A 26,351-nucleotide genomic window follows, 5' to 3' on the forward strand; every position below is an offset into this window, starting at 1 on the left:
AGCACTCGCAACTTTGAAGTTGTGTGAGCTGATGGCTGGTCACCAGCATAGCTGACTTACCCTTCAAAGGCCTGGCTACCTTCGGATCTTTGCTGGCTGTCTTTTCTCTCAAAATTCTTCTTCTGAGTAACCAACTACTCAGTGCTCTGGGTGGAGGGGGTGTGGCTACACGACTGAAGACAGAATTCAAGTTTTCCATCTGTTCATCCTGGCTCCCTCTTCCTCTCCTTATTTTTGGAACGTGGATGCTCAGAGCTTTAAAAGAGCCAGTTGAGCTTTCTTCACAGCAAAGGCAGAGCCAAAGTCTCTCATGGGAGGAGGGTGCTCTTGGTGGGGCCAGGCTGGGTGTGCAGGAGGCAGGGACCCACTAAGCGTGAGCACGTAAGGCTATGCAAGCACGGCCACACTTAACAACCTCATTTAGAAAGTGCTTCTCTACGTCTCTACTAACAGCTTCTCATCGGAATCTCAACGACCTCCTTCAGGATAATATATTGCCTTAAAATTTTGTTCCAAAAGCCTCATCTTGGGAAAATATGCTCCATTGGAGTTACCCACCCTTGGCTTCCCATTTCTGTCCCACCAGCTGTGCCTCTGCTCACAGGGTTATGAGAACATTTCATCTTAGACTAAGTACTTCAGATCAGTTTATTGTTCTTTTCCTCTGTGACTTCTGGTATTCAGAGGAGCTGTGTGGGACTCACTTTCTAATCGTAATGGCAGGGGAAGGAGCAGGAGATTACCTGCTCACCAGAAGGCATGGTCCTGGGAAGGAAGAAGCAGAGATTACTGGGTGTGGGAGCCACGTGGCCTAGAGAGATGGATCAGCTGAGCAGGACTTTGTCAGTAAAGCATCACTCTCCCGCCCCCCCCCCCCCCCCCCCGCACCTTACCGCACCACTGGACTGCCGGATGACATGTGCTAAACCCTAGAATATTTGTGTGCATCCTCCCACCTGGCAGTTATGACAAGAGTGACGTCCAGAAAGCTGCCTGGATGGAGAAGGCCGAGTTTTAGCTTTGCTCTGCTAGTTCATGTAATCATGAAAGAGGTGCCGAGTCAGAGAGTTACTTGCACACCCCTATGTATATGTAAATACTGTCTGTATGTGTACAAATGTCTAAACATGTGTGCACATACATACAGGGGTGAGCAAATGTAGCTTTATAGTTGTAAGTAGGTGAAACAGTTTATTATATTATTATTTATTCATTATGGAATTTTTTTTTTGCAAACAATTATAAAGCTACTTTTGCCCACTCCAGTACATGCATAAAAACCAAAATAAGTTCTAAAATGACTTTCACTTGAATGGCGGACTATAACCAGTTTTATCACATAAAAGACTCATAAGTGCTTCAGTGATTATTCTGAATGTCACATTAGACCGTCCCAGTGCTCATTCCAGACAGAAGCCCCGTGTTGGACAGAGAATTCCGAGAGTAATGGCACATTGCCCCCTGCTGCTCACTTTGCAAAAACATCACTGTATTGTCATGATTTTTAGATTTCATATGCCTATGCTATTCTTTGAAATTTATGCCCAAATTTAGTAAGACTACATTGTAACAATCCCATTCTTTCAGTCTGTCAGCCTTCCACCTGCAAATCCTATTTTTGAGCCATTCTATGGTAAGTGAAATTCTTACCTAGAAAATTAACAAAACTCGCCCATCTTTCCCCTCTGCCAGCTAACCTGAGTCAGAATGTGCCGCTGGTAGGATCCCGAGTCTATAGTAAGATATGCTTGTTTGCAGAGAAGCATCTTTACTTTATACTTTTCAGTGTAGCCCCCTTCCATCCCACAGTTTTGTCTGGTGAGGTCATCTCAGGCTGCCCGTAGTGACCATCTTTATCAGTCCCCTTGGGATGCCACAGACTCTGTACCCACCCATCCTCGAGGTGGGGACATAGAGGCTGGAAGTATCAGGAGCTGTAACGAGGGGCACTGTCTCCAGCTGTATGTCACCTGGCCTGTGAGTCCCACTGTGATTCAGGAGTACGAGTCTTCCTGAACAGGGATCCCCAGAGAGAGCTGGCCCTCAGACACACAGGGTCATACTGTATGAGGCAGCCGTACCCCAGGTTCCCAGGGCTGACGAGCTGTCCTGGACTTCCATTTCCTTCTCAGAGTGCCCTGCAGGCACATATGGCTACGGCTGCCGCCAGATATGCGACTGTCTGAACAACTCCACCTGTGACCACATCACTGGGACCTGTTACTGCAGCCCAGGATGGAAGGGGGCACGGTGTGATCAAGGTAAGGATGCTAGTAAATAATAACCAGCACCACATGTTGACTGCCACCTGCCACCTGGCGTTGAGGGTTTTCACCTGTGTTCTCTGACGTTCTCCTCTCCAGGACTCTGCAAGGCACAGCTGGTTATTTATTTAGTTGCCAGGTGGATGCCTTATTGTTCATCTCCTACAGATGAAAACACCAAAACTTAGAGAGGTTGAGTAATTGGCCCAAGTTCATACAGCTACTATAGCATATATCAGGGCTTTGATGTCAAGTTTTCCAAAGTTCATGAACTTTCCATGGTGCCTACAAATGTTTTCAGACTTACTGAGGTATAAATAACCTATAAAAAGCAATACACATATAACTATACTATATAAAGATACACTATATATACCTATATACTACACATATGTACAGTAACACAGATTATACAATTTGATAAAATCTGACATGTACACATCCATGAAATTGTCACCACAATAAAAGTAATTAATATATATATCACTCTCAAAAGTTTCATCTTGTCCCTCCCTGCCACCCCTACAGAACCCTGGGTCCCAAGCAATCACTGATCTTTCTGTCACTATAGATTAGTGCAGTTTTTAGAATTTTATATAAATGGAATTATACTGTATACTTTGTTGGTCTGATTTTGTTTACTCGGTGTAATTATTTCAAAATGAAACCGTGTTGTGGTGTACGTCAGTGGTTTGATTGTCTTTCATTGCTTTCATTGCACTGCATGGACGATATCATAATTTGTGCACCTGTTCACCTGTTGATGGACATCTGGATTGTTTCCAGCCTTTGGCTGTTACAGATAAGGCTGCTATCTGCAATAGCGTAACACATTTTTATATGGACACATGCCTGCATTTCTCGAGTAAATTAGCAGGAGTAGAATGATCGGGTCACATGATAGTCATGTGTCTATCTTGTTAAGAAACGTGTACCCATAGTTTCTGACTAGGATGTGTGTCACAATCACCTGGGGACACTTCTCCTAGTCATCGTCCCACTTGGTCGGCTTCTGGGTCAACGGGGCCTTTGAGAAAGTGCTTCTCATGGTTCCAAGCATGACCCCTGAGAGTGCCTACTGTGTGCAGTGCCCTTCAGAGGTGGTAAGTGTAATGAGCTCACAGGGCGTCAAGGCTTTAGGGTTCACATGGTGTTGCAGGCAGAGTCATCCTGTGCTATAGATCGAGTAGGGACTCACTTCCTCTCCGCTCACACTGCAACGTTTACACGCCTTGGCTTATGTTTGAGTGCCACAGCAGCAGGGGGTTGTGTTCCACAGTCACACCGTCATCACACGTACATTGTTGCTGCACCGCGCTGGCCTTGGCGCCCTGTTTTCAGGGCAGGCTGTCTTACAATAAGGTCTGGCATGGAGAATAGTAAGGTTGTAGGGACATTGAGCCGGAAGCACCTTCATGGAGGCCCGTTCCCCATTTTCAGGTGATAAAATTGCAGCTTAAGAACTTAAGGGGAGGTTCAGGATATCTGGATCAATTTTTATTGACTCTCGATCCATACCTTTTGTGTCTTCGCTTGATGAAACAAGAGGAAGAGCTGTGGAAAACTGAATTTTGACTTTTAATGAGTAAGATTTAGGGTGATGTTATCAGGTACTGTTGGAACAGACCTTTATCATGGAAAATAACTGCATAGAACAGTATCTTCCGAAGTAAAAACCCACTGAAATCAATATAACTCCTGGTCTTAGACTAGATTTAAAATAGAGTTATTCTTTCTTGGAAGGAAAATTACTATTAAAAATGCTAAAGATAGACATAAAATTAAGTTAGTTGAGACACTCAGGTGCTAGCCCTTCGTAACCTCAATACTGTATAATAAAGCACAATAAAAATTAGATGAGGTATTAATCCCAATTCATTGTCAAAGTGTTTAATCTGAAATATATGAGAAACTCCCAAATCCTACTAATGAATCTTGGGGTTCAGGAACTCCTCTTTTTTGAGGCTTCAAGCAGCCTTTCTCTGGGCACAGACAAGCCAATAACACATCTGAAAATGGGGAAGGTTCGTTGTTCCTTCACACTTTGTTTCCAAATTAACATTTCATGAACTGAAAATATCCAGGTCTTAGCACAGCGGGAGAGTTTTATAGCTAGGGATCAAACATTTATCCAGCGCATTGTCATCCATACTGCAATCTCCTTTTCTCCCTTTTTTAGCTGGTGTTATAATAGTTGGAAATCTGAACAGCTTAAGCAGAACCAGTACGGCCCTCCCTGCTGACTCCTACCAGATCGGGGCCATTGCGGGCATCATCATTCTCGTCCTGGTTGTCCTCTTCCTGCTGGCGCTGTTCATTATTTATAGACACAAGCAGAAGGGAAAGGAGTCGAGCATGCCAGCGGTGACCTACACCCCCGCCCTGAGGGTCATGAATGCAGACTATGCCATCTCAGGTAAGACTGCGGTCCTCAGAGGCATGTTCCTCCTTGAAAAGTAAGGTTTTCTTACCTGGTCCTCTGAAACTGAGTGTTTGGCAGTGCTGTCTGCTGTTACAGTCAGTTAGCCCTGAGAAAATCTTATGTTTGGAAAAGGTATGTTGTTAGAGATGTGGTTTGGATGTTAACAGTAGTAACATCATTACTGTTATCTTCTGGGAGGGTTTTTAAGTTAGATTCATTATGTGATTGCTTAGACTTTGGGGATTTTAACCTGGAAGAAGCTTCATTGGGTGCCCAGTCCCGAGCTTTTGTCATATGGGGGGGACAGAGAGGGGAGAGGAGGGGTGGCTGTAACTTTCCCAAGGCCATGGGGCGGACCAGCAGGAGGGCCAGGTCTTCTGTCTCTGGCCTTGGGCTCTTCCCACATTCCTTGCAGCCTGTCCCTGAGCCCACACCCATCATTAACTACACAGCAACCAAGATACATAAGAAACAGTGTTTTGGTTTTAGCAAGAACCAGGGCATTTCTTTAAGAAAATTATTAAATCTTCCTTTTGGTAACAAGTCCCCATAAAAGTAAATTTTTAAGTGACACGGTCAGTCATCAGAAGTAGCCACTTAAAATGAAGAATTTAGAAACTTAAAATATTTATTAATTTTGGTGCAATTACTCAAGGAGTTCAAGGATGTCACATGTTTATACGTGCACTGATTGTGGGAATGCATGAAGTAGCTGTACAGAGTGCTGTAGTGCAAAATACTGTCAAGAACTCAAGAGCTTAAAAAAAGAGAAGAAAAAGGAGGAAAACTACAGCAGAAGTGGCTTCAAAGTGATGCATTCCCAGCTTGTACAAGCCCTACAGCAAAAAGCAGGTTGTTATCTCTGGATATTTTCACACTTTTCGAGGAGACAGGTAGGAAGTCAGACTCCCGCTGCGTCTAGAAGTTTTGCTGAGTGTACTGGGCAGGAGGGTATTCTGCCCGGCTTGTGCAATGGAAGCAGTCCAAACATTTGTTCTCATTGTTTCGCTTCTCTTTTTTTCTACCCAGATTTAGGGGAGCCTGCCATCCTAATCCTCTCCTTCTCTGCTTGCAGAAACTCTTCCTCACAGCAATGGCGGACACGCAAACAGCCATTACTTCACCAACCCCAGTTACCACACCCTTACGCAGTGCGCCACATCCCCTCACATCGACAACAGGGACAGGATGACCATCGGCAAGGTGAGAGGGAATGGCTCGGGCGTGGCGGGTCGGCAGCGGGGAGAGAAACGAATGGCAGGTATGGAGGGCCGCTGTCTGCCAGAGGCTCTTCCAGGCTCTTCTCCCTATTACCTCATTTATTCCTCTAAACAATCCTGAAAGTGTGTGTGTGTCAGGATCTCAAGTTTAATGATAAAAACCCTGAGTAATGGAGGATGTAAGTCACTTCTAAACACAGCTCCCCAGCGAGCAGGTGAGGCAGCTGCACTGTGCGTCCAGGCCTCCCTGTCTCTGCAGTGCGTGCTGTTTCCATTGCTCCTCTTTGGAAAAATGTTTCTAATATTGCATGAGGTTTAGAAATAATATCCCACATGGGAGAACTATAGCAGGCTCAATCCTGGGTAAAATTGCCAAGTTTGTCTTTTCTGACCACCTGTCTCCTGGTGCCCTTTCCTGGCTGGTACTTCTATGACGGCAACAATAGTGTATGTTTGTTTAGGCTGAACCACATGGAACTGCATTTTTGTAGCTCAAAAATGATCAAACAGAAACAAAATAGCAAGCATTTCTAATTATTTTACAAAAGAAACTACCTTAATTTTCACACCAATCCTATGAATCAGAAGTGTTACCCCCATTTCGCAGATGTACAGAGATGGTGGAGACCGAAGGCTGGCGGGGACCCGAGCTGTTTCTGTAGGACCACCCAGCACACCCCAGGTCCCTTCCACAGCTCTCCGAAATCCCAAACACTTCTCCCTTCCAGTCGCACCCGGATTATATTTCCAGTCTCTGTTGTTGAATTCCAGCTCTCTCTTAGAAGAAAACCAAGCTAATAAGATGAATTCACTTGCAATTAAGTTAATGCAGCTGGATTTTAATTATAGTGCCTCAGAGTTAAATAGCACTCCACATTCCCCGGAGACTTTCATGTGCATCATTTCATTTGTTCTCATTCACATTCCGGGAGAGAGGCAAAGTAGATAATCTTATCCTCATATTTATAGCTAAGAAAATTGCTAAGAGTCACTGGTGACTCATACAAGATCGTACAGTGTTTGATGGGAGAGATCCAACCAGGAGTTTGTTTTTTCTGTTTAAAGTTCCATGTGTGTAAGCCCCCAAAAGCTCTAGCTGGTACAGAGTAACATGAAATGAAGAAGCCAAGGCAGTAGAGGAAACAGCTGGGGACATGGGACATCCACTCCAGCTGCCCCCGATGTCCCTGCAGGTCAGACACGGGCACCCCTGGCCCTCGGCCCAGCCTCGTGTAAGAACCAGTCGTGACACCTACCATGGACTGCCTTCCCCCAGATCAGCAGTGTTGTGCTATGCCACATTGGGGTCTCTTCTTACACCTTCTGTTGTTTATATTTTTAACAGTCAAAAAACAACCAGCTGTTTGTGAATCTGAAAAACGTGAATCCTGGAAAGCGAGGCCCCGTGGTGGACTGCACAGGGACGCTGCCCGCAGACTGGAAACACGGCGGCTACCTCAACGAGCTGGGTGAGCTCTCCGCCGCTGTGCTCACCACGCTGGTCTCAGTCACCTCACAGAGCCATAGGGTTACATCTGTGCCAAAGTGATCTCTTACAAACATGCATGAAAAAAGACGAAATAACAAACTTAGCCCCCATATGGGGCTTATGGGGCTTAATACTCTCCCAAGTGCCTTATTTATTCAGCATTAATTGAGTTTCTGTTGTGTTCCAGGAATGATAAAATGAAATAAGGATGTCTGCCTGCTTGTAGCTTACATTTGAACTCTCTATTTTAAGTTGCTTAATTATCCTAAGTACTCTAATAGTGAGGCATTATTATTATCATCCTCATCTGCACATTACAATTAAGAAACTGAGTCTTAAAGAGGTTAAGTAACTTGTGCAAAGTCTCAAATCCTGCTGAATGGTAGACCTGGGAGTTAAATCTAATCAGCTGGGTTCCAGCTTGTGGACTCTTCCTGGTTCTCCTTTCCTGTGGGCACCCGCCCTTGAGGCCCCTTCCCCTGTTCCGTGAGGAAATGGAGATACCAACAGGGATAGAGTAAGTCGGTGGTTCTCAAGCATTTTGGAATCAAAACCTTTTCACACACTCTTAAAAGTTATCAAGGACCCCAAAGAACTTCTGTCAATATGGGGAATAGCTGTTGATATTAACTGTATTACAAATTAAAACTGAGAACATTTAAAGTGTTTATTAATTTGTTTATAATAATCATCTCGTATCATGATAAGATGCATTTTTAAAAAATTACTTCATTTTCCAAAAAATAGAAGAGTGGCACTCTCTAACACCTTTGTAAATCTCTTTAACATATGACTTAGTAAAGGAGAACTAGACTTTCATTCTGCTCTGCATTCGAACAGTAGTGACCTCACACTTGGTACGGCTCCTAGAAAACTCCACCATGTACTCGAGAGAGGAGGAGAGTAAAAAAGGCAAAAAGTGTTGTTACATTACTACGAGAAAAGCTTTGATCACACAGCCCTCTGCAAAGGGGCTGAGGATCTTGGACCACACACAAAGAACTGCTGTGATACCCCAGCAAGTAGGGGGTGCCACTTCCAAGCATGTGTACCTAATTTTCAAGGAGGAGCTTGTTGATATAGTAACTAACGTGTGTGGGGTGCCTTATGGTTAACAAACCCCTTTATGTGTATTTATTTAGTGGTAAGGTTGCCACGAAACCCAGTTAAATCTGAATTTCAAATAAGCCTGGGGCATACTGATACTAAAAACTATTTCTTGTTTCTCTGAAATTTAATTTAACCGGCCTCCCTGTGCTTTTGTTTGCTAAGTCTGGCACCCCTAATGGATGAGCCCTTCCATGAGCATTGTTTTATGGAGGGAAAAGCTGGGAAGCACAGACAGGTTAACTGGAAGGAAGCAGGTAAAGCTAGGTCCCACAGTTGGGCTTCCGACTGCTCCCCCTGTGATCTTTCTGTGAACACCGTGTGTGTTCAGTCTCCTGAGCCAGATGTGGGAACCCATCCCATGGGCTCTGACATCCCCTCTTGCTACAGAAATGCAAATGTTTAAGAAGGAAAATGAGTATGAATTGTTCATTTTTATTTGCATTCTATACCAATATTACCAATCGAATGGTATTTCTACACACTTATAGTAAAATTATAAGATATGTATATTTAGCCCTGGCTGATATGGCTTAGTCAGTTGAGCATTGTCCCACAAAGCAAAGGGTCATGGATTCAATTCCCAGTCAGGGCACATGCCTGGGTTGTGGGTTTGGTCCCCAGTTGGGGTACACACAAGAGGCCACCAACTGATGTTTCTCTCTCACATCAATGTTTCTCTCCTTCCCTTCCTCTCTCTCAAAAATAAAGATATACTTATTCACAGTATACTGATTTATAACATACTTTTTGGTGAGATTATTTAACATGAAGGAGGCTTTGAAAAATTCCAAATTACATTAATAATTTAGCTCAAAGAAGTACCTACATTGATATTCAGTAAAATACAACAAAATACTCCTCAGGGAAAAGTCTTCTGTTTCCACCTTCACCTACTGTAATTTGTTCTGACTCCAGAACACACAGTCATTGCAGTTGTCACGAATAAACCCCTGCTTTCTGTCTCAGTGAGACCCAGGGCTCATAACATCTTCATTGGAAATTCTGAATCTCCTTGGTTTGTTCTATTCCAAGAACAATTCTGCACTTAATGTCCTTTTAAAATTGCTGCACAGAAAATGTCTTCTCTTACAAAGAACAGAGTAAGGCACATGGTAGATGATGAAGTGTGTAGGTATTTTAAATGATGGGAAAGATGTGGTGATATTGTTGAAAGAGCCCTGAACTTGACAAAAAAGCCCAGAGATCAGTTTCTGGTTCTTTGATATGACACTAGGTCAAGCTTCCTCTCAAGGATTTGCTCATTTGTAAAATCAGGATAATGATCATGTTCTGGCTCATTGTCGATTAAACTGAGCATTTGAAAGCACCTGTCCAGGGATTTGGACAGATGGGAGTTTATGGAGAACCTACCTGCTCCCTTGTTAAAACAGCACCCTGATTTTCAAAGGCAGTGAAGCGAATCCGGTGGGAGTATTTGGTCTCACAGCCCCAACTCTTGTTCCCTAATTTACCCTCCACCCCATGCTGCTCTTTTTAACCCTCTGAGGAAGGCCTGTTGCAAGCTAAAGCCAAGATGTACATTTAATAAGACTGTGGCACACTTTGGAAATGGCTAAGGGAATCTGGCAAAGAGTAATATAGAGTTCCTTGATAGGGGGCTCTCAGAGGTCACAGCCCCTGCCCATCTTCATTGGGTCCCTTTACAAAGTCTGGGAATCCTCATGACCACCCTCAGGAGCAGTAACTTGCTGGAAAGACTCACAGGACTCACCAAGCACTGTTATCCCCATAGTCACAGTGTATCACAATGAATGGATCCCGATTAAACTCAGTCAAGGAAAGGGATACGGGACAGAGTTCAGGAAGGGTCAAAGCATGACACTTCCAGTCGCCCTTTCCCAGTGGAATCATGGAAAGTACTGACTCTTTCTGGCAACAGTGTGTGGCAGTACACATGAGGTATTGTCAGCCAGGGAAGCTCACTTCAGCCTTGGTGTCTGGAGTTTTTATGGGGGCTTGGTCACGTAGACATGGTTTACTGCCCATGGGGTTGACCTTTAGTCTCCAGCCCCTCTGGAGGTTGAGCTGATACCAAGTGGCCCAGCCCCCTCCCCCATCAATCACTTCGTTGGACTATCCAGTGTAGCCCTAGGCCCCCAGGTAAACAAAAACACTCTTACTGGGCAGGACATTCCAAGAACTTAGAGACCACCTCCCAGGAACCAAGGGCAAGGGCCATACCTCTCTTAGGTAAGGTTAATTCTTCCCTACACATCCTTTTGTTCTGCCTTCCTGTGTAACTCAGTGCCTTTCCCACCAGCCGAGAGTTGGTCTAGCCTTCACAGCCCAAAGCAAAGAAAGTGTGCCTGAGAAAGGAAAACATTTCCATTTCCTGTCCCACAAATACTGAACCCCCCTTTGTCTACAAATGTGTGCCCCTAACAGGGAATTGCCACCAGAACTTGAGCTGAACATCACTCTAAGAAACACACACACAGTAGGTAGGGACTCATCTCTTTCCCATTCTCATGCTTATTTGAACATTCATCATGAGTCATTACTTTGTTTTTAACCCAAATTCATCACATTCCCTTCAAAGATAATTTAAAAGGCCATGGAAGGCTCACAGATAGACTGAAGCTGAGACACAGTATGTGTTACAGTGGCTGAAACACCATTCATTTCTGTGGCACGTCCGAGTTTACCAAGCCTGCACTCATTTTCACGTGGTGACCGCCACAGCCCTGTGAGGCCTGGGAGGCAGGTTTTGTTTTCCTCATCTTGAGATAAGAAAATTGACAGTCAGGGAGTCGATCATCTTGCTGAAAGTGGCTAGCAAGTGATGAAATTTAAGTTTCTCGTCTCAGTTCCAGTCCTGAGATGTACTTTCTACGGTGCAACTTGGAACCAAGTGTACTGATTCGTCTCACCTTCAGTTTCTACCCTGTATTGACCAGCCTTTCCCAAAGTCACAGTAACTGAGCAGAAGAGAATGATATGTGTGTTTTTAAATTCTGAACACTGGGGCTATGTGGCAGGAGCGATTTGGTGTCACGGTTTGGAAAGCAGCAGCCTAGGGTTAGGCTGCTGCTTTAAGCCCTGCATGGGAAGGAAGTGGCCACCCAACCACCTTCCTCTGTTACGACCCTGGGATGTCAGATGGGCTTTCTCTTGCTTTCAGTTCTCACTGGGTACTTTTTAAAGATTTTATTTATTTATTTTTATAGAGAGGGTAAGGGGGGAGTAGAGGGAGAGAAACATTAGTGTGCGGTTGCCTCTTGCGCACCCCCGACTAGGGACCTGGCCTGCAACCCAGGCATGTGTCCTGACTGGGAATCGAACCCTTTGGTTCACAGGCCAGCACTCAATCCAATGAGCCACACCAGCCAGGGCTCACTGGGTATTTTTTTTTCTTCCTTTAACACAGGTGCTTTTGGACTGGACAGAGGTTATATGGGAAAATCCTTGAAAGGTATGGTGTGAATTTGAGGAAGAAATACATTGATCAAAATCACAATTTAATATATTTCAGAGACTGAGATAATCTTGTTCATTTGCTAAATGAACAAGAGTGGCAATGTAGAGAAAATGTAGAATTGTTCATGTGGTTGTTCCAACAAACACATAAACACGTCTGACTGACTGCAAGACAGTGGCCACAAGTAGATCTAGTTAGAGCTTAAGTCTATGAAATCTCGACGAAACAGAGGTTTCAGTTTGCTGGGGAAACACTCATATTTCCTTCAAAAGAAATATGGCTGATGGGGGAGAAAGAGAAATAGCAGGGAAAATAGGAAGAGATCAGCATGGTTACATGTTCACCTATTTATTCTTCAGGAAGAATTTGAGTAATAACTTCAGGTGCCCAGGATGAAAGTTTTGCAAGGAACCCTCACAGCACAGATGCCTTCCTCACTATGATAACAGAACCTTCTTGGGCTCCTGGGTCCATCAATAGGTGGTTTCTTGATGGAAGCCTTTCAGAATTTGGAGACTATTAGTAAAATAGAATGGAATTAATTTTATTTGAGTGTGATCATCAAAATGAAATCAAATCCATGATTTTTATATTGGTACTTACCGCAGAGGAGAGTTAAAATTCCTTTGTAGCTTTTTAATATATTCTATACTGATTTTACAGAAAATATGCTCCAACACAAGTAAACAACATTTCATATTATATTCAGTGTATGTAATTTAAAAAACTAGCTACAAAGAAAAACTGTCCAACTAATTATCACCAAGAAAAAAATAACATTTTCAGTACACCTGAAACTAATACAAAATAATATTGAATGTAAACTGTAATTGCAAAATAAAATTAAAAATAACATTCATGAAATACCATTTCATTTTTTTCCACCATCTCTTTTTACAGAGTTGGGAAAGAATTCTGAGTATAATTCAAGTAACTGCTCCCTAAGCAGCTCTGAAAACCCGTATGCCACGATTAAGGACCCACCTGTACTTATCCCCAAAAACTCAGAGTGCGGCTACGTGGAGATGAAGTCCCCAGCACGGCGAGACTCCCCGTATGCAGAGATCAATAGCTCCACTTCAGCCAACAAGAATGTCTATGAAGTTGGTAAGTTCTCCTAACCTAAAAAGAACCTCTAGACCTTTAAAAAAAAAAAAACAGCCTCAACGTCTTTGACAATACAATAGCATTTCACATACCAATAATGGCCCATATTTTTAAGGTAAGCTGTGTTTACTGTGGTCATAGTAATTGGTGTCAAATGAATAATTATTCAGGGTAACACCATTTAGAGCATTTAAAGGAAGGTTTTCTTATCTCCCATGGTCATCCAGCCTTTCTTTTGCAGCCGTAGTGAGTATTTTAGCCCGCATGTGGGCTAGCATGTGCACCGTGTTAGCTAATATGTCGACTTAGCCAAAACAAATGGTTCCACAGATTAAACAGGTGTTTCCAATTCCTGGCTGCATTCATTATACTCATATAATGCTTTTAGCAGGATTGAAGCAATTTACTTTTAAATTTGCCTAATATATCAGTAAGATTCTAAGATGTGAATCTGATACAAATGAATAAGAATTCAATTTAAAATTAGAGATATTTTGATTGTTCCTTGCAAGTACAATTTGGGGAAAGTTGAAATATATCAGGGCTGTAAGTGACTGGATAATAGGGCTATATATATTTTAACTTTTGTTACTGTCTATCTCTTTATCAGTATTTATGATTTAAATTTTTAAAACTTCTGTACTACTTGTAAATGAAGTGGCTAATTTAACTCCAGTAGCTAGTAATTCATTTTATGCTATAGACATGTCACTGAACACATATAACTATTTTAAAAGTATTAAGACAGCTTTTTAAAATGGAAGGCATAGGGAACTGTTACAGAAAAGTCAGTAACAAGTCCCCTTTGAACTGTCCCATAAACTCACCACAGTAAGATTGGAACTGGACTGAGAGCCTGAGTTTTAACATTATAAATGTGTGTTTCCTGAATTGAGATAACTTTTAAGGATCTCAGTCTTCTTATATGTAGAGTAAGAGGTTGCACTAGATTATTTCCAGGGTTTTTCAGTCAGTGATTCATATCCAGGGTTTCTGTATATTCCTTTGATGTCTTCATCCCAGCCATACCCAATAGTATTGTATCCCAACCAATGGTGTTTGTTCTGAATACCAGTTGTGGGCACCAGTGAGTCTGCTCACAACAGAGTAGCGATTACTTTTAACAGGATAATTTGTCATTAAAATATTTTCTTTCATTTTTGTAAGAAACTCCTCCTGTGTGTTTGATATTTGTAAGCAATGCTATATTCTATTTATTAAGTGTTTTTCATTGCTGATAAATTAATGTGTCCTTGGTTGTCACAGAACCTACAGTGAGTGTTGTCCAAGGAATATTCAGCAATAATGGGCATCTCATCCAGGATCCATATGACCTTCCAAAGAACAGTCACATCCCTTGCCATTATGACCTGCTGCCAGTCCGAGACAGTTCATCCTCCCCCATGCAAGAGGATGCAGGCAGCAGCAGCAGCAGCAGCAGCAGCAGCAGCAGCAGCAGCAGCAGGGAATGACACCAAAGGACCACTCGGTAGCCACTGAAACTCTTTCCAGAACTGCAGTTCAGTTCTTCTCCATCCTCAAGTTTGCCACCTTATGTGAATGTTAATCCACTTGGTAGGCAGTTGCTGGATGTAAACCAGAAAGGTCAAAACTGAGGCTGACTGATTATAAGGCCTTTTGTACAGGTGGCTTGGAAGGAAATGTCAGTGTGATTTTTTCCATTCTTGTTAGTTTAGAACTGCACCCATGAAGTATGGCTTACTGTAAAATCTTGGCTATGAGCATGAACTTGCAGAACTCCTTCAAAGGCGTGGGTTGCAGTGAACATTGGTATTATTGCTTGAATACTAAGGTAAAAATGTTTTCTTTCTCATTTGCATTGTAGATCTGTACCTAGGATTGTGCAGTTTACCACAAAATTTAGTGTGAACCACTAAACGTGTAGGAGAAATGGGGCATATTATCGAGTCCCAATTACTCATTTATTTCTTTTCAGCTGGACTCAGAGTTGTAGGGATAATATAAACCCAGGAGGAAACATTCTCTCAAGTGGCATAACTGGATAGACTGAATGAACTCTAGACGTGGATAAAAAATTTAAATATGAACACTTTAGACTTTTTTTAGAATAAAGAATGTACGATTAGATTATTTTAGGAATACTGGAATTTTTACAGGAATCATTATGTGCCAGACAAGTGATTTTTCGCTGTGTTTGACCGTTGGCCCACTTTAGATCCACACCCTTATTCTTATCACTATCCCCATCATACACACCACTTGAGAGCCACAGCATATCAGTAGTTATTTCATAAATGTGGAAATGAAATCATTTTATTTTTGATGGGCTGGATTGAATGAGTGTATAATGATTGGAAAAGGTTGTAAATTTTAAGTGTAAGGAGACACCTAAGTTTTATAAGCCATTAGTAATACGTGCTGTAATATAGAATTAGCAGAAAGTTTTTATTAATTTTCCCCTAGAAGTGACTGAAATATTTTTATGCGTATTTGAGAAAAGGGCACTTTTCTTTTATTAATTGTTGATTTAGAGAAAGTATGCTTAAGCTGGTCTTTTGCATTGCTAATATGACATGTACCCCCTTTTTCTTTAATTTGTATTTTCATTTTTAAGTTGTATATTCTATGTTTTGTAGTGTTTGAATTGTTAATGAAAAATATTATATGTTTGTTGTTTCTTTTATTACTGCCACTTTTTGCTTGATAAAAATGCATTCTTTTTTTCTTTTGGAGGGAGGAGATGGACATACATAAATCAAATATGTTATAATTGGTCATTATTAAAATAGTACAGAAACCACAGGTGAATGACATAATTGAAATAGAAAAGCTTTTTAGTATTCCAAAATGAAGTTCTTTGATCTGTGGGGTTTGAGTCTTCGTTAAACCAAGGAGGAGGGGAGTAGGAAGGTGTTGTTACTGAGTACCACAAACTCAGTGCCTGAAACTGAAAAGATGATCACCTTCATTAGGGTCATAATACAATTGGTCATTCAAACTGGGACACTTTTGAGGGTAAATGAGGGCATTATAATAATTATCCTGCAGTGGGCTTTAATATGGACTGCTCCAGGCAGACCAGAACAGATGCTCATCCTGTGCGTACTTACCAGGCACTAACATTTTCACTGCAGGTCAGTTGTCTCATGAGAAGGACGGTGTGAGGGCTGAGAGATGAAGCAACATAAGGAAACAGTGGTCCTCAATCTTTTAAAGATACCCTGTGTGGTGTCCTGTCTCAGTAAGTCAATTAAAAATATATATTGTACACCCATTCTGCCAGTAGTATGGCTCTGTCCCTGCCAGTTACCAAGTGGGGAAGTCCAGTGGCTTCACGTCACACACGTGCACCTGCAGTGGTGGTTTGGTCAGTTGGATGACAGAACAAACACTGAGAGCATTCACTCCTTTGATGTCTATGTCATTTAGGGAGCCCCAAAGTTAATTCAAGAAAATGTGGAATTGCCTGGAATACACCTTAGAAACAATCTATTTATTTCAACAGTTAACCACTGCCTGACTCTTCCTCGACAATAGCGGGTAGGCATCTAATGGAGGCGCTTGTTAGTCAATAGCCATAAACAGTCCTTTTTGGTAAGAAAAAATGACATTTTCCCCTTCTTTTTTAAGGATCATCTCTTCAGATCTCCATAGTAAATTTGTTTCCTCATTATTCCCTAGAGATAAATAAAAGAAAAAAAAACACCTATTTCTTTTTTCATTCTACTACAAGAAAAAAGAAAGGGAGGGAAGGAGGGAGGGAAAGGCAACAGCAAGTTAAGTAAAAAACCTGGGCAGCAGATACAGACTCCCAAGTGGCAGTACCACCTCTTCCTGAGCATTCTTGCTGATAAGTCAATTGCTCAGGATGGCTACTGTCCTGAGCAGGGGGTTCTAACTGATTGGGATTCACTCAGGACTTTTCAAACATCAGGACATAGCATTTTGGGTATTGTAAAACTACACATTATGTTTGGAGAGATCTAGCTGAGAAGTCAAAATTTTCTAGATATTTTGATATACTACTAGGTCTGTCCGGAAAAAGTCCAGCCATCATTAATACAATGAGAATGGTTTGCATAATGTTGGTGTAACCTGGCAGCCAAGGAGAGTGGACTGGAATGCACATGCATGAACAATGATGACTTCATGCAACTAGTCTGTGGGGGGTGTAGACACTGTTGAGTGAGCTTGCGTACTGTGTGGCCATCGCATTCAAGATGACTGAGCAAGTAGAGTGACAAATCTGCATCAACTTTTGCACTAAGCTTGAACATTCCTCCATGGAAACTGTTTAGATGACTCAGAAGGCTTTCAGGGACAATGCAATGAGTGCAGCACAGATAAAAGTGTGGCACAAATGTTTCAAAGATGGTCAAGGAATCTGTTGAAAGCGATCCACATACTGAAAGGCCTGCAACAAGCAGAACACCTGAGAATGTTGAATGTCTATAGGCTGCAATCAACAAAGATCAGTGGCTGACAGTGCGAGAACTAGAAGCTGATCTGGGGATTCCAAAAACTACTGTGTCTAAGATTTTGACACAGGATCTTGGCATGAAATATGTTGTGGCAAAATTCATTCCATGGCTTCTGCTATCAGAGCAAAAGGAACATTGTGCTGCAGTTGCTAATGACTTGATTCAAATCACTACCAATGGACCAGATTTCCTGAAGAATGTCGTAACTGGAGATGAACTGTGGGTCTACAGCTACGATCTGGAAACCAAGGCCCAGTTGTCCCAATGCTAGTCACCTGGTTCTCCATGCCATTAGAAAGTACAGCAAAGTTGCAGCAAGATTAAGAACACGTTAACTGTGTTTTTTGACTGGGAAGGTGTTGTGCACCATGGGTACACCCCTCCAGGCCAAACAATTAATAAGGAATACTTCCTCCATGTTCTTTGTTGGTTAAGAGATGTAATGAAACAAAAAACAGCCACAGCTATGGGCAACTGGTGATTGGCAGCTTCATCATAACAAGGTACCCAGCAGAGTTTTTTGGTGAAACATCAAATTACCCAGGTGACTCAGCACCCCCACAGCCCAGATTTGGCACCCTACAACTTCTGGCTTTTTCCCAAAGTAAAATCACCTTTGAAAGGGAAGAGATTTCATACCGTCAATCAGATTCAAGAAAATACAACAGCACAGCTGATGGTGATTGGGCAAACTGTGTGAGGTCCCACAGTGCCTAGTTTGAAGGGGACTGAGGCATCATTGTCCTATGTGCAATGTTTCTTGTTCCTTGTATCTTCCTCAATAAATGTCTCTATTTTTCATATCACATGGCTGACTACCTTCTGGACAGACCTCGTAGAGTTGGTTAAAGAAAGACTTTGGTCAGAATGAGAACTAAAGAACAGTAAAAGGACCTGGCAAGTTTCCTCCCTGAAATTATGATCTCTATGAATTGTTCCAAATACACCAAACATACTTTGATGATGATATTATTCTTCATACACAGCGAGTCTATTCTCATGATTTTTGAATCCCTATTAATTTGGGATCCTAAAGATAATTTTCTGTGTCCTACAGTGCTCAAAACAGTGAGTGGTCTTGGTGTTGCCTGGCTCAAGCCTTCCGTGTACAAGTGTTTGTAAAATTACCATTCTTCCCCTAGTGGTTGATGTTTCAGAAAACACTTTAAACTAGTATTTGTATTTATGTATAAACACATCAGAACTGGCCCAAATGATAGCTCACAGGTTTACTTTAATTGGAGAATGTTATTTTTAGTTAATTATATGATAAGGAATATTTCATAATTATTTACCATGCTTGATATAAATTCCTCTCCCATGGTATAAGAGTAATGTTGACAGAGTTTAAAGTGCTTAGCACTATCTCTATGAAAAATTATGTTCACAAATTTTAGGAAAGCCAGAATAAAATTTTATAATGTACTGTTATAACCTGTTCTAATCAAATCTATTAACATAATGATTCTGTGTTGTGAGAAATGTAGACAACTTTATGAAGATATGATCAAGTTGACTCCAAAAAGCCACAGTAGTAGTTAAATTATTGGTATTTTAAAACCATAAATATTGCAAAAACCTCTCAAAAGTATCACTTTATCATTTAGAATTCATGTTAGTATTAGACATATGCTTACCCTTAAAATAAGATTAAGTCATAAAAAATGAGTTTTAAGGTTATGTTTTTTAAGTCAATAAATGAACTATTTATTTACAAATTATTTAAAATTATTTACTTATGAAATAAGTGTACTTTTGCTAAAATGATATTGAAATTATTTACAAAACAGTGCCCAAAACTTTACATAGGGGTTAATATATTCCATAGTTAGTTATAATTTTTAGTTTTTAGATAAATGATCACCAAAAATGACAAGTTTAAGGGCTGTAATTTATATTAGAGCTGGCTTACATTTGGAGCTATATATTTAATGTACATTTTTATAGTTTAAAAACTATTTTGATGGCTTTATAAGAATAGTCCTATTCTTTTAAATAATGCTTTCAAAACATTAAATGGTACTGCACAAATTGTTAATTAAACCCAACATGATACAGTGATTTAAGATCTGCACACTAATAATTGACAAGTATTAGCTATAAAATAAACATATTTACAAACCAGATACATTTTGATTGCAGCTTTAAATATAATTTCTAGAAAACTGACAGTAAAATCTTAGGTAAATGAGTTTTGTTTAATCATTTAAAAATTCTTTCTTAAAAGCTCTTCCTGCAAATGTAAAAACTATTTTATACCTTGTAGCAGGCACTAGCATCTTTATTCTTGAAGTATCTTTAAATAAAAATCCAGCTCAACTCAAGATCAACCCATCACTTCCCAAAGTCCATGTAGGGTGAATCTCTCCTTTGGTTTCTCCATTGCAAGCCCCAGTTCTGATAATACAGGTTCACAACTGTATTGCTTATTGCCATCAGCAAAATAAGCCACAAAATCATCTGTGTGCTCATCCGAATCTATTTCTGCATCATCTTGAATTTGTGCAACTTTCAGAACTTCAAGGGGCTGTGACTTTCCTTCCATCTCATAATCTACTCCGAATACAGGACTGGTAGAATAGACTTTGTGAAGTGGATTGATTTCCTTAACTAATATTTGTAGTTTTTCCACAGGGTCTATTTTAAAGTGAAGAACATATCCTCTACTGTGCTGAGAGCTTTCAGTGACAAGAGCTAAACCAAATTTTGAATCTCTAAACTTTATTGGAGGAATTTGCAGACATGGTATACTGACGTTGAAACTTGTTCATATTTGCACGCCACATAATTCTCATGTTGGTAACATAAAAGGTTCATAAATTTCCCTGATTACTGAATAAATTCCATACTCCACTGACTTTATAATATACATGTTCTTCTGGTATTAACTTTAGTTGCTTATTTTGAATTAGTGTACTTCTATATTTAAAATCACAATACATGTTAGAAGTTTCACATGCTCTGTGTACTGCAGTCACAGACATAAAGTCTAAAATTTTCAGGAACCAAATTTGTAAACAGAAACTCAAAACAAGTGCTATTTCACCTTGTTAGTATATAAAGAGCTTCAGTTTGTCCTCGTAATTTAGAGTTATCAGCCCAGGTTGCAATATTCAATATAAAGTTGTAACCAGTTGAAAGACTGACTCTGGGAAATGCCAAAGAGTGCCAGGGATTCATAAATTGGTTACTAGGCGTCTACCTGTGTTTCCATCTCTTCCTTTTATTCTTCAATTGAATCTAAACAATAAGGACTTCTCCAGGCCTTGTCATTTGTGGCGTGGACATGTCACAGTGGACACTCTGGTTCCCCCAAAGCAAGTGCTTCCAGCACCGATGTGGCCACTGAGGTCTGCGCTGCACCCTCTCCACAGAGCGGGGACTGAGGTCACATTTTTTTAAATAATGAATTTTCTATCCCTGGGTAATGCCTTTATCATTCAGAATAAATGCAAAGGCTTTTTGTCGTGGAAGTGTATACAGATATGCAAGTGTGAATCACACGCTGTGGAGGGGCACTTGTTCATCAGCTAAAGATGGACGGCAAACTGCCCTTTAGGGTCTGCTTGAAATTGGTGTTCGAACACTGGGTCTGCTTATTCAGGTTTAGGATTTAGTCCAGGCTTCATTTTGATATGAAAAAATCATAACATATTTTAAAAAGGAAAAAAGTTAAAATACATTAAGTTTTCTTGATTGTAGCAAAGAAAAAAATGCTTTTGGTGTTAAAATATCTCATTTCCAAAGATAAGAAACTTCCATCAGTATTAGCCTACATTGTCATTTATATCAAGTTATAGATTAATGCAATAAATTCTTAATAAAAATTTTAAAATACTGTTTATTTCCATGTTTCATTCTATTATTAGTTAAATAGAAGAAATAACTTATGATCCTACGGGAAAAATTAATGTTTTTTCCTTATGTGTGGCCCGATAGCACTTTATATATACATTAGAGAGCAGTTATATTTTATTATATTGAACTGCTTGTGTATTTGCTTTCCCTTCAGACTTCTTGTTCTTTAAGGACAGAGGCAACATTTTATTCACATTTGGATCCCTGGAACCCTGGTTAGTGGCTGATAGGTCTTCTGTACACAATTTTGGGTTATTTTATGTGCATTTGCTTTTTAAATCTCAGTAGCCTATTAATGTTTTCTTTTATAATTAAAATATTTTTGAAACATTCACTTTATGGAACAGTGTTCTAGGTATCAAACATGAATAAAACATTGCCTCTTCTCTCAGTAACTGTTTCTTGACTGAGGGTCCAAGTGGCAGGCACAGTTGAGGAGGCAGAGAAACAGAAGACATGGGCTATTTTCAAGTAGATCATCATTATTATTATTTATTAGAGAAATAAAGCATGTTACTAGCTGTGTGAGTTTTGTTAGTTACTTGACTTCTCAGGGCCTTGGTTTCTGTATTGTATTATGCTGGAAATAATAGCACCCATTTCAAGGGGTTTTGTGAGAATTTAATAACTTGATACACACAAAACGCTTCAGTGCCTGACGCGGTAGATAGCTGGTAAATGTTAGCTGTGTGCCTCTTATGAAAAATTAGCTAACAATATGACCCATTTTACAATAACCAGATGAGTTATGAGGCTGGCAAATCAGAAGTGAGCATTAAATGAATATTATAAAACCTACATGTCCATGTGACTATAACATAATCTACTTTTGTGCTAGAAAAAATTCCATACATATTTTATTTCTGGAGTAGTAATTTAGGAAAACAATAATAATATGATTTCATCTTCCAGTAATATGTTCTCTTCCTAAGAATCATGAATGCCTTTAAAATGTTGGGATGTGGGACTCTGGGAAGAGGGGCGCCTGGCCTTGCGTTCCCATCTGGGCAAATACAGCTGTCCAGAAGATGTCAAAGGCTGACCTTGGCAACCTGGAAAGGTTCCACACACAGACAACAAGTCCTTGAAAGAAGGTGCAGGTAGGGGTAAAATGTAAAAGGGAGTTGCTGGGGGCACTGCGGAGAGGGTGTACAGGGAGAGCCAGCCAGCTTGGGAGAGGCACAGAGACAGAGAAAGGGAAGAATGTCTCTGCTGTTTGCTTCTGCAGTAATGAGAGAGGCGGACTGTCCCTCGCATGATGGCATCTCAGGAGGGGTAGTTTCCATGTTGGGCTACGATCAGACTTTCCCTACTTGGACTTGGATACTGAGAGGCCTCTGCCACTTACATCAGCAAAGGGGCAGCGGGGACCACTGGCTGCCCACTGCAGGGGAAATCCCTGCTCTCACTGTCAGTGCACAAGAAAGAACCAGAGAGATCCACGGGAGTGTTGAAAACTAGCATGAAGTGGCAGAGAAAGATCACAAACCACTTGAGGGGAACAGCAGCTCAGGTAGAAGGAAAAGCTAAAATGGAAAACTACAATAAACCTCTATCATGGAGTTGGAAGAGGAAGAAAACCTATATAAAATATAATTAAAACTCATTGAGGGATATATTTGGGGCCAGGGAAAGTTTCCTGGAACTGAAAAACAATGATTTCCCAATTTGAAAAACACTGATAGGGGAAAGCGGAAACCAAATGAGTCTGGTAACTGCCGAGACTGAATTCTTGTGTTGAAAGGTGAAATGCAATCAAAAGTAAAACCCCAAAAGTGGTAATCATGGGTGAGAAAAACAGGAAAGACTGATCCAGAAGGAGAACAAAAGAAACTATGGAGACATAGTGACCAAATAACTGATAGAAGAAAATGCTCCTGAACTATGCCCTTCCATAACATGAGTTTTTCAGATACTCCGGTCTTTCAGACGGGAGGGGCCTGCTGGGCACATGAACCAGAAGTAATGAAAAAGTATGGACGGACGCAGCCTGGTGAAAATGCTGAACTCTAAGGATAGATAAATAAACCTAAAATGATAGAAGCAGAATTGACAGACTGTTCCAAAGAAAAGAGAATCAGACTGAATAGAGAGAGTGCAGGGTGGGAAAGGGTGAGACAAACTGACAGATAGGTTGTGTGGCTGCCCGCTGTGCTCCTGCTGCAGCGGCTGCCCCTCTGCAGGTGACAGCTGGCTCCTGGACACTGACTGGTAACTAGCCCCCATTCTCTGCTGCCTGAACTCTCTGGCCCGATTAGCACAACTAGGAAGCATCAGTGGCAGCACGAGGAAGAAAAGCAGCCTATGTGGAAGACAGGCATAGGATAAGCTCTAGATCCCAAAGCACCAATTTATCTTTTTCTTTTATTATTAATTGAGTTGCTGTCAAGGAATCAGCAAAAGTGTGATCAAAATTAGGAGCCTTGGAGAGCAGCCAAGATTAGACCATAATCTGACTCCATATTAGCTGACGGCCTGCACTCCTTTACTGATGATAAAGCAATAGAAAAACCCAGCTATGCCACAAAGTGGCCATTCTGCCATGGTATATGTGATGATTGACATATGATAGAGTAATGAAACAAGAGATCTTATAAATACCTAAAAGTGGAACTTGAAGTCCATTAATTACTGGTAAGCTCTACTAAAAACTCCATAAAACAGAATATACGATGAACTAATGCTTGAGCCTTTGTATTTTCTAGGCTTCTACCTAAGTATGTAGGCTAGTTTCACTTTAGTTGCATCTTGGACATTAGGACAATTAGGGGAACAGCCAGGAACGCTGTGCTCTCTGAAGGTCCAGCCAGGATCGGGGACTTGGGATATTGCTGCCCAAGTGTTTAGAATAGAATTTTAGATGCCATATTGAAGTAAGGTAAAGAATTCAGTGTAAATGAAAGCCACACTTTATTGACACAGTAGTTATTACATATTGTATTGCAGGTTTGGGGGCTCAGTGGTGGCTTCCATTCTTGAGTTCTACCAATCATTTCACAGCACAAAGGACTATGAAGAAAGCAGAGCTAGTCACCATGTTCCAATGTTTGAGTCACGTTGTAAGATTGATTTTATAGCTATTACCTATTTCACATCAAATGCTGGTAAACCTGGTCTGACACTAATATATTTTCATACTATATAATAATTTAATCAGTATATCAACATGCAACTGTAGAAAAAAACCTAAATGACTTATTATTTTGCTTCAGATTAAATATCTAAGTCTTATGTGTAACAATAATGAAGAGGGAGGTGGGGGTGGCTGGGGTGGGGGGAGTGGTGGGGAGTAAATGCAGACAACTGTACTTGAACAAAAATAAGATAATGTTTTTTAAAATAAGAGAGTTTTAGTTTTTTATGTGCCCTGATGTTTTGAATATTAAAAATTATCTAAAATTGGGTGAAATGTAATAATTCAAGATAATAATGCTTCAGTCATATATGTCTAAATATACAAAAACTTTTTTATTTTTCACACCTCTTACACTTTGAGGAGAAAGTACAAAAGGGACACTGTTGGTTTTAGAGAAAAAATTTGAAAATGTGAATATCCCTATAGTCTTGCCTGCACATTCATGGAATTCTAGTTATTATCAGTCTTAAAAATTTGCTATCACCCAAAAATATTGGAAGGAATTTTTTTTTTAAATAAATGGTTTTGGAACTAAGAAACTAGTACAGATAATTCTGCTTTCAATGTGTTCATCCAGAACATCTATTGGCTCTTGAGCTGGTGGTAAATGGAAATGAAGTCAATATGAAGTGGAGGTTCTGTTAGTTTGTATGCAATTTTTCTGAGTCAAGAGGAGCTGAGATAGTGGGAGTTCAAGTACTGGTATAGGTTCGAAAGGAAAAGGTGAAGCTCTAATCTTGGCTGCTGCTCAGTCACCACTTCTTGAGGAAGGCCTTTCCTGATGGACTCTGTAGGATAGAATTACCGCCCTGTATGCTACTATCTTGCTTGTCTTCTTCAGGCGTAGTATCTGGAGACATCTTAGTTAACCTTTTTGTTTATTTGTTTGTTTGTCTTTCCAAACAGAATGTAAGCTCCATGAAGGTAAGAGTTTTTCCTGTATGGTCTACTGCTGTATCACCAGAAACACCCAATAGTATCCGGCACATACCAGGGTTTCGATAAATATTCATTGAATATTTGTTGAATGAATGAATGAATGAATGAATGACTAATGGCTTCTGCTAAGTTTGGCAATGCCAGTTTGGCTTTGCTCTTCCTCAGCATTCTTCTTAGGTGACTTGGAAGTGTTGCCCCTTTTGTCTCATCCTACAGTTGCAATAATTCGTGATGAGGGCTACAAGTTCAGGAAACTGGCAACCTAAGGGAATGTAGGATAACAAAAGCTTGTCTATCTAGCAAAATATTTTCTTCTTTCACTTCAAAGCTCATGTGAGTTTTCTGATACTTTAACAACAAAGCAGGGAGCCCCAGCTTCAGAGGTGTTGAATATTGAGTATTTCCATTGTATTTTTCTATAGATATTGCTAGGGAATGCATTTTAATTGGAAATGTTACACTCAACATCACTCACTCTTTGCTCCCATGAGCCCTACATTACAGCCAAGTTGTACTAGTTGCTGGTCTGCATTCTCCTTCCAGTCCACACCATCTTCTTCCCTGCGCTGCCCCATCTCTGCCTTTGTCCCTGTGGCTACTCCTGTAACATGTGCACCAAGGTCATGCTATCACCAGGCTGCTCTCAGTCAGTGATTGAGTGCTAGGGGAAAACTAAGGAACACCCTTTTCTGCAAAATGAGGGACTCCTTTGACAGGTGTCTTTGGCTTAAAGACTCCTATGGGCCTGACCTAGGCTTCCTTAGAACTGCACTTGCTATTGAAGACTCTTCTTTTTCCTTTTCCTCACGGGACCAGACTGGCCTCAAGCTAAAGAGAACATATGACCCAGGTGCACTGAGGTAAAAATATACCTTGTGGAACCAGCTCTGTGGAAACACCTGTG

The 26,351-nt window shown here is 40.7% G+C and overlaps 1 protein-coding gene and 1 pseudogene across 2 annotated transcripts in view; one reads left to right on the forward strand and one right to left on the reverse strand.

Moving 5' to 3' along the window:
• MEGF10 (multiple EGF like domains 10) overlaps window positions 1-15,716 on the forward strand; it is a 173,354-nt gene extending 157,638 nt beyond the window's left edge. Inside the window, exons 19-25 of one of the 2 annotated variants that reach the window (XM_028530034.2) lie at window positions 2,133-2,261; window positions 4,444-4,680; window positions 5,762-5,889; window positions 7,252-7,375; window positions 11,894-11,938; window positions 12,845-13,051; window positions 14,318-15,716. In XM_028530034.2, the coding sequence (XP_028385835.1) occupies window positions 2,133-2,261; window positions 4,444-4,680; window positions 5,762-5,889; window positions 7,252-7,375; window positions 11,894-11,938; window positions 12,845-13,051; window positions 14,318-14,523 (1,076 nt within the window). In that variant the 3' untranslated portion in view covers window positions 14,524-15,716. The remainder of the gene's footprint in view (window positions 1-2,132; window positions 2,262-4,443; window positions 4,681-5,761; window positions 5,890-7,251; window positions 7,376-11,893; window positions 11,939-12,844; window positions 13,052-14,317) is intronic. The other variant, XM_036020709.1, reaches the window with a different exon arrangement.
• A 3,282-nt stretch (window positions 15,717-18,998) lies between these two features.
• On the reverse strand, window positions 18,999-26,022 carry LOC114497718 (annotated as a pseudogene).
• Window positions 26,023-26,351: the final 329 nt, after the last annotated feature.

Source organism: Phyllostomus discolor, chromosome 3 (genome assembly GCF_004126475.2).
Source record: "Phyllostomus discolor isolate MPI-MPIP mPhyDis1 chromosome 3, mPhyDis1.pri.v3, whole genome shotgun sequence".
Classification (NCBI taxonomy): Eukaryota; Metazoa; Chordata; class Mammalia; order Chiroptera; family Phyllostomidae; genus Phyllostomus; species Phyllostomus discolor.